General features: G+C 33.3%; 2 protein-coding genes across 3 annotated transcripts; one reads left to right on the top strand and one right to left on the bottom strand.

The window, feature by feature from the left end:
* Nucleotides 1-1353: 1353 nt before the first annotated feature.
* LOC107914897 (uncharacterized) lies at nucleotides 1354-4150 on the bottom strand. Of its 2 annotated transcripts, none has more exons than XM_016843948.2 (3): nucleotides 3973-4150; nucleotides 3012-3403; nucleotides 1354-1627 (listed from the first exon to the last, which is right to left on the bottom strand). In XM_016843948.2, exons 2-3 carry the CDS (start codon nucleotides 3280-3282, stop codon nucleotides 1518-1520), a joined length of 381 nt encoding a protein of 126 aa, XP_016699437.1. In that variant the 5' UTR covers nucleotides 3283-3403; nucleotides 3973-4150; the 3' UTR covers nucleotides 1354-1517. The 2 variants fall into 2 exon arrangements, with proteins under 2 accessions (XP_016699437.1, XP_016699438.1); XM_016843949.2 differs by having other exon boundaries at nucleotides 3978-4131.
* A 418-nt stretch (nucleotides 4151-4568) lies between these two features.
* Nucleotides 4569-8080, top strand: LOC107914898 (uncharacterized). The gene is made up of 3 exons (XM_016843950.2): nucleotides 4569-5225; nucleotides 5455-7202; nucleotides 7328-8080. The coding sequence occupies exons 2-3, from the start codon at nucleotides 5589-5591 to the stop codon at nucleotides 7661-7663; spliced, it is 1950 nt and encodes a 649-aa protein (XP_016699439.1). The 5' UTR covers nucleotides 4569-5225; nucleotides 5455-5588; the 3' UTR covers nucleotides 7664-8080.
* The last annotated feature ends 239 nt before the right edge of the window (nucleotides 8081-8319 follow it).

The raw sequence follows: 8319 nt of genomic DNA, 5'->3' as shown, positions 1-8319 counted from the left end.
AAAAAATTCTATTAAGGTAATGGAATAGAGCTGTAATGGAATAGAGGCATAATAGTATTCTTATGTTTGGTTGAATAGAATGATATTGTAATAGCACAAGGAAAAAACTAAAATGACTAGAATACCCCTTAGCAGAATTTTTTTTAGGTAGATTATTATTGTTATTGTTATTAAATTTTAATAAGATTATTAATATAAATAATAAATTATTTAATCATATTTTAACATAATTATTATTAAATATAATTTAAAAATATATATAATTTAATAAAATTCTTAATATTAAATATCCTTATATGAATTTTCTAAAATCATAATATATAATACTATAAAATATAATTTAACATAATTATTATTAAATATAATTTAATAAAAATATATAATTTAATAAAATTCTTAATATTAAATATTCTTATATGAATTTTCTAAAATCATAATATATAATACTATAAAATATAATTTAACATAATTATTATTAAATATAATTTAATAAAAATATATAATTTAATAAAATTCTTAATATTAAATATTCTTATATGAATTTAATAAAATCATAATATATAATACTATATAATATAATTTAAAATAATTATTATTAAATATAATTTAATAAAAATATATAATTTAATAAATTTCTTAATATTAAATATTCTTAAATGAATTTACTAAAATCATAATATATAATACTATAAAATATAATTTAAAATAATTATTATTAAAAATATAATTTAGTAAAAATATATAATTTAATAAAATTCTTAATATTAAATATTCTTAGAATTTAATAAAATCATAATATATAATACTATAAAATATAATTTAAATTAATTATTTTTAAATATAATTTAATAAAATTCTTAATATTAAATATTCTTATATGAATTTACTAAAATCATAATATATAATACTATAAAATATATAATACTAGAAAGATCAATGATGAATGTTCAAGTTTCGATTAATCAATCAATTCAAGATTGTTTTGGTTTCGAGAACTTCCTTGCCCTGGTTCTTTATTTTCGTTCTTTGTTTCACTTGATCCTGGCATTAGCATTCTACTTTCTGGTTTTGGGGTCAGCCATTTTCAATCTCCACCTTAAAATAATCTGACAAATTCCAAGGAAGAAAAGTCTAAACAATAAAATCGACATCTGAAATTATATATTTTATCCCAGTTATTATGGCTCATCCTTTTATTATATACTTCACAATCAACAGACATTTACAAAGTTCCACTGCTGCAGGATTATCTTGAAAAGGTGATAATAGTTGGCTATAAAATTGCGATGGCAGAAGCAAATGTCTCAATATCAGGGGGAAAATAAAGGGTAAATAGCTCCAAATCTCTGTTGGTTCAAAATCTATCTAGATATAAAATTCAACAACTCAGTTCAAACCATGAAAAATAAGACAAATTCAAAAAAGGGGTAAAAAAATGTCTGGGGCAATGAAAATAACAGAGCTCATACAACCTGAAAGGTCTAGCTCACTTCCTGCCACGAACCTTCAATGCTTGCCTATTCCTCTTTTTGACACCAGACTTGGCTACCTTTAGACTCCTGTGCACAGCACTCAACCTTGTAAGGGCTGCTTTTGTTAAATCTGGCCTGTAGTAGTTGTCTGTCACCTGAAATGTTGGAGAAGCAACTTATTTACAAAAGCAGACTAGAATAGCACTTAAAACTAGATTATCTGAGTATTTGTATATCATAGAAAGATACATTAACAAAATCTCAAAATATCATTGAAAATCTATAGTAATAACAACACAAAAATAGTGCACGCTTGGCAAGTTCACACACTAAAATTCAGCATAAATATACACATTATTGCCCAAAGCTAGCAATATAAGCATTGAAATGACATTTTGAGTGAAACTGCACCTATTGTCATATTGTACAAGCTCCATGCAGTTCTTAGTTAAGAGAATATGAAAAGTTCAAATGAAGGTCTAGAGTATAGGGGCCAAAAAGATAAATGGAATATTATCAGAAGTGTCAAATATTATACTAAAGCTATGAATTTGCTTTCCTTGAATCATACAAGCTGTGTTTTCGAAAGCAAATTATATAGGCATAAAGCAACCATGGTAAACTATGAAAAAAAAAAAGATCTATCTGTTATCAAGCAGCAAATCTGTGCTTGTAACTACTAATATGTAAGTTCTGCATGCATATTCAAGAGAAACAACTAGTATACAAATCACTTACCATACAAAAGTTAAACTAGAAAGCAGTAAATAGAGTGACATTAAAGTAAACTTGAAACAACCAACACTGACTCATAAAACAGATTCTTAAGCCTTAGCAACAGCTTTCTAGCAACATTTACATGCAATCGCAAGCAATTGGCTTTGAGAAATGAAGTAGACTAGGGTCATTTCTCATTTACAAACATTATGGACAAACATTGCAAGTATTGACAGGTTTTCTATCCACACTTTATCTCATCAAAAACTAAATGGGGGTTAATAGCTATATTACTCAGACTAGGGTGTGAGTGCAGCATACAGGTGTGTTGAATCTTCTCTAGCTTCTTTCATATATTCCAAGGATCACTGTCAGGTCATATCCCCATAGTGATGTCTATATATACACTGGACACAGGTACTTCAAGAATGAAAAGTTGGAGCATCATAGGCTAAAGTTCAGGTTCTTCAGAAAGTGCATACATAAAGCCAAATTGATCAGGAAACTACTTTGGAGGAAGAATGGAAGTAAGTTGCTCAAGTCAAGACAGGGAAGCGGATCTCTAGATTCAATTTTGTAACACATGCAAGTTTACCAAGTCTACCACTCATTTCACTACATAAAGACACCCTGAAAATATTGCATTCGATCATTTCACAAGAAAATAGATTGATAATCTAAACATCCATTAGTATTGCAGATGATAAGCTAGAATTGGCAGAGATTTACAGGTCCACGATAGAAAGTAAAGCAATCCAGTATAATAGAACCAGAAAGCCTCACATAGAAAAGAGCATATATGATATTAAAATCAAGAAAAACCTGGGAGGAGTTTGTCCCAACTAAGCATGTCCTCTAGAATTTCCTCGCACTCATTTGTGTCTTTAAGATATCCATGCTGAACAGCTTCCTTAATCATTTCATCCCACTTCTGATTATCCATGTTAAAGTACTCATCCTTGATCATTCTTTTCACGACTATATCCCTGGCACTATACAAATTTTCGATCTCTTCATCAATCAAGCAAATTATCAAAATCTGACTCGAACTCTTCATCATCCACATCGTCTCGTGGTTGCACCTCCAATTCATCCATCAATTCATCATCGGTCTCCTCATGCTTCCCAGCCAACTTTTCAACTCTCAAGAGACAAGCATGGCTCTCAAAAGATGTAAAACAACTCAAATTCCCAAGATATCTCACTATCTCCCTCTACAAAAAATTGGAAACATTTGATTCTGTTTTATCTCTTCCCATATAAAAAATTGGAAATTTTAAGCAATCAAAAACACACTAATCATGTTATCTTCAAAGCGTGAGAGTGTTGTTTTAGTTTCAGACTCGAAAGAAAGATGAGCACGTTCACTGTATTTCCCCTATATTAAAATCACATTCTGCAGATTGACCAGCAAACACTCACTCACTCTCACAGCAAAGCACAACAAGGAAAACAATAAAATCAAACAAACATGCAATAGAACAAACAAATAATAGAACATGATGAATGAAAAAATTTTCATCTGTTTAATCGAACGTGTAATACAGAGAAAAGCCGAATGGAAAATGCTAGAAACGAATCAAAATTAGGAGAACAAAAACAAATATTCCAGATTTGAGCACAAGCAAAAGCAAAAGCAAAACAAAATCAAAATCAAAATTGATTTTACAAAAAAGAAAAGAAAAGAAAAGAAAAACAAGGAAAACATTTGGAAGAAGAAGCAGAAATCTGGAGAAAAGAAAATGGAGAAAAGAAAAGAAATGTGAAAAGAAAAGAAGCGTACCGTACCAGAAGAAGAAGTAAAAATCTGGAAGGGAAAAAATTGGGAAACATCGGGAGAGGATGAGGGCAGAAAACGGAAAATAAAATTAGGAATTGGTGGGGAATCTCTAATCGCCGCTTCAAACTAAGAATGGCAGTTACAGCCAATATCAGTAATAGACATGGAAGGAAATAGGGGTGTAATACGATTACACCCAACCAAACGTCTGTTTGGTGGTGGGCCGTTTGGTGGTGGGCCCAGAGAATAGGGGGAATGCATACCGGTTCCCAAACAAAACAAGCTCTAAGGATATTTTAATCATTTTAGTTTTTTTTATACTATTACAACATATCTCATTCAACTAAACACAAAAATACTATTATGCCTCTATTCCATTACATTCAACTAAACAATTGAATTATTATTACGCCTCTATTCCATTATAAGTCTATTTCATTATAGCGAACTAAACGTGTACTCAATATTATTCATTTCATCCTAATGAATACTCTTTTAATAAATTATTATAAAATATATTAAAAAATAAAAATAAAAGAATTCACATCTTTTGAATTAACTTTTTTTTAATCTAATTTAATTGATTGCTACTGATTTTCGAATCACTCAGATACCTGTTTTCGAGCTGATACTCCCAATTAGTTGTCGATACAATCCGTAGAATTCGAAATCCATTTAAAATAGTGAATGCATCTGGGAAGCAACTTTTTTATCAAGCAGTCATACAGCAAATAAATTAAGGATTCTTGTTTTCTATTCTAAAGTTCTCCCTTCTTCAGAGCTAAATTGCGAATCACATTCACAAAAATCCCATTTTTAAAGAAAAAAATACCTTTTCTTCTACTCTGTACAAAAAAGACTAACTTGGCTACTTCTCCTACAGTTTTTTATTCTCTTTATCTTCTTTTATGAACACTTTTTATTTGGGGTGGGGGTATTCTTGAAAGGTGGGGTTTTGTTTACTTTCTTATTTAGCTATTCTTTTCTTTGATTCTTGACCCATCATTTTTTCTCAACTTCTTTACCAGATTCCCACCTGGTGTTTTGCTTTTATTATTACTACTACTATTATTATTATTTTGTTTCCCACACAATCACATGCTTCTTCTTCTGTTTGTCTGATCTTAGATTGGATCAGAAGGTTTATTTTTTCCCCACTTTGAAGAAGAACAAGAGAGAAAGAGAAAGTGAGGGGTCTTTTTGTGGGCTTAAATGTTGAGTGCTTGGAAGAAAAGAAGAAAGCAAGCAAGAACCAGGTGAGGTTTTATTTTTTCCTTCTTCCTATAAAATTTTCTGGTTTTCTTTTTTTGGGTCCATCAAAGAAAATTCTTTTTGTTTTCCCTTCTTGTTGCTGTTTTGATTGTTACAATAATTGTCAAATACTGTATTTTCATATGGATGGAATAATATTGAATCGGGTTTGATTTGTTTTTGTCCACATTTGCAATGTACTATTCATTCTAATGAAAAGTTGTTGGTGTGTAGGGAGGAATAGTCCGCTTCTGCTGGTATTGTATTATTGGGGATTTTGAGTTAGCAGTTGAATCACCTAGTGCTTAATGATCGAAATCGGTTTCCATTGGAAAAAAGTTGATAGCATATTTTTCAACTCCTGAGGCATGGCAGCTATTGATGTTTCAAAGTATGCACATAGTGCTGTGCACAAGGCCGTGGCAATGAGAGATTACTCCGGGCTCAGGAGGATACTCGCCACTCTACCACGGGTTAGTAACCCGACTGAGATTCAAACAGAAGCAGCCTCATTGGCTGAGGAAGAGAAGGCCGATGCGATCGCTGCCGTGATTGATAGGCGGGATGTTCCTAACCGGGATACACCTCTTCACTTGGCTGTTAAGCTTGGTGATGAAACTGCAACTGAAATGCTTATGGTTGCTGGTGCTGATTGGAGCTTGCAAAATGAACAAGGATGGAGTGCACTCCAAGAAGCAATTTGTAATAAGGAAGAAGCTGTTTCTATGATTATTGTTCGGCATTACCAGCCATTGGCATGGGCAAAATGGTGTAGAAGGTTGCCTCTCTTGGTAGGAACTATGCGAAGGATGAGAGATTTTTACATGGAAATCACATTCCATTTTGAGAGTTCTGTGATTCCTTTCATTTCCAGAATTGCTCCATCAGACACATATAAAATTTGTAAGAGAGGAGCAAATTTGAGAGCTGATATGACTTTGGCTGGATTTGATGGGTTCCGAATTCAGCGGTCAGATCAAAGTATTCTTTTCCTTGGTGATGGTTCTGAGGATGGGAAGGTTCCTCCTGGTTCACTTTGTATGATTACGCATAAGGATAAAGAGGTGATAAATGCTTTGGACGGTGCTGGTTCTCAAGCAACTGAAGAAGAGGTTCGACAAGAAGTGCTTGCAATGTCTCAGACTAATATATTCAGGCCCGGGATAGATGTAACACAGGCGGTTCTTTTGCCACAATTGACATGGAGGCGACAAGAGAAAGCAGAAATGGTAGGTGCCTGGAAGGCTAAGGTGTATGATATGCACAATGTTGTTGTAAGCGTCAAATCTAGGAGGGTGCCTGGGGCCATGACAAATGATGAATTCCTTGCAGCTTCCAATGGAAATGAAGCAGAGAGCGAAGAGCTTGATGAGATATTGACGGAAGATGAAAGGAGGCAACTCGAACTTGCTCTTAAGTTGGATTCTTCAGAAATATCCAATGAGAATGGTGATGGCATTATTGGGCATCAACATAGTTGTTATGAGCCAAGGGAAATTTCTATCAAGGAGTCCAATGGTTATAAAAATGGAGAGACTAAGCAGGAAAAGAAAGGATGGTTTGGCGGATGGAGGAAACGGGAGCCAAAGCAAGAGACGCAGAAGAAGATCGTATCACCGAGGAGTTCTGTGTGTGTAGATGAAAAGGTAAGTGATTTGCTGGGAGACTCTCCATCCGATAGTCATATCAAACCTGGTAGACATTCTGTGGAGATTGCAGCAAGGCACGATCATCGGAGGATAAGAGATTCGAAGACGTCTATTTCCATGAATTCGGAGATTGGTAATTGGCACAAGGATGGTGGCCGCGAGAATGAATATAAGAAAGGATTGAGGCCTATTCTTTGGCTTTCTCCAAACTTCCCATTGCAAACTGAAGAACTTCTGCCGTTGCTAGACATTCTTGCAAACAAGGTCAAAGCAATTCGTCGATTAAGAGAACTGCTGACTACAAAGCTTCCTGCGGGAACCTTCCCTGTCAAGGTATTTTGTTCTTTTAACTATCCGATTGGATTGTGTTATCATTGTTACTCCATTTTGCAATTTGCAATTTGCTTGAACATTATTATTTTAACTTTTTACTAAGAAATACTCATGGTTGCACTTAGGTTGCTATTCCAGTGGTTCCAACCATCAGAGTATTGGTTACTTTTACGAAGTTTGAAGAGCTACAGCCAGTGGACGAGTTCTCTACACCCCCTTCAAGCCCCACTACTGGCCGTGAAAGCCCTGCGGTGACACATTCCTCAGGCTCATCTTGGTTTCAGTGGATAAAGGCACCATATCACCGTCCTAGCTCATCGAATTATAGTTGCAATAAGATAGAAAATCTTCAAGATCCATTTGCAATTCCTCCAGATTACACTTGGATTACAGCTGAAGCAAAGAAAAAAAAGATGCGAGAGAAGAGCAAATTGAAAAAAGTTAAGAGTCAGAATCGATGAGGTCGGGCTAAGATCTGGTTATAAAAAGAAAAAAGGGGTACCAAACAGGAGATAGTGTTTTCATTAATGCATAAAGGTTGTGTTTCTGTTAATGAAGAAAGGAAATAGAAAAATAGATGATTGGGGGTTGGTTTATATATGTAGCGGGAAAATTTGGTATATCATGTGATTCTTTCAGCATTTGCATGGCATTTGGGAGTGGGAGGTTACTGATTTACATCTTATACCTGTGACTAACTCTTGACAACATTTACTGACACAATTGGTAAAGTTTTTATTGCTGGCAGCAAATTCTATTTGTAACCATATAATTTAGATCATTTGCTTGGAGTGCTCATGATGTTTTCTAGTTTTTATCTGTTTTTCTTTTTACAAGTAAAACTTGTTTTTATTTACTCTGTATTGGTTGGTTCCTCACAATGGACATGTTTGTCTCTTTTGGATGATTCATGTTTGGATTTACAACTTTGTCTATTTATGCAGCAGAGGACTTTCAACATTTCAATATTTATTCTTCCTTCTCAAGTTATTCAAGCTATTAACTAAGAAAAGACTGAGTACTTCGGGAAAAAAATATAAATTAATTAAGAATCTATTTAAAATTGAATGCAATAATATAAAAAAGTTAAATATAAAATTGGTACCCGAATTTATTC

Source organism: Gossypium hirsutum, chromosome D10 (genome assembly GCF_007990345.1).
Source record: "Gossypium hirsutum isolate 1008001.06 chromosome D10, Gossypium_hirsutum_v2.1, whole genome shotgun sequence".
NCBI lineage: Eukaryota > Viridiplantae > Streptophyta > Magnoliopsida > Malvales > Malvaceae > Gossypium > Gossypium hirsutum.
This window is presented reverse-complemented; position numbering and strand designations above follow the sequence as displayed.

Excerpts from the sequence above, each read along its gene's own strand:
- LOC107914897 (XM_016843948.2), bottom strand. The coding sequence starts at position 3,282 with ATGAATTGGAGGTGCAACCACGAGACGATGTGGATGATGAAGAGTTCG. Across the intron at positions 1,628-3,011 it reads TTGGGACAAACTCCTCCCAG|GTGACAGACAACTACTACAG; the intron begins GTTTTTCTTGAT and ends CCAACATTTCAG.
- LOC107914898 (XM_016843950.2), top strand. The coding sequence starts at position 5,589 with ATGGCAGCTATTGATGTTTCAAAGTATGCACATAGTGCTGTGCACAAG. Across the intron at positions 7,203-7,327 it reads CGGGAACCTTCCCTGTCAAG|GTTGCTATTCCAGTGGTTCC; the intron begins GTATTTTGTTCT and ends GGTTGCACTTAG.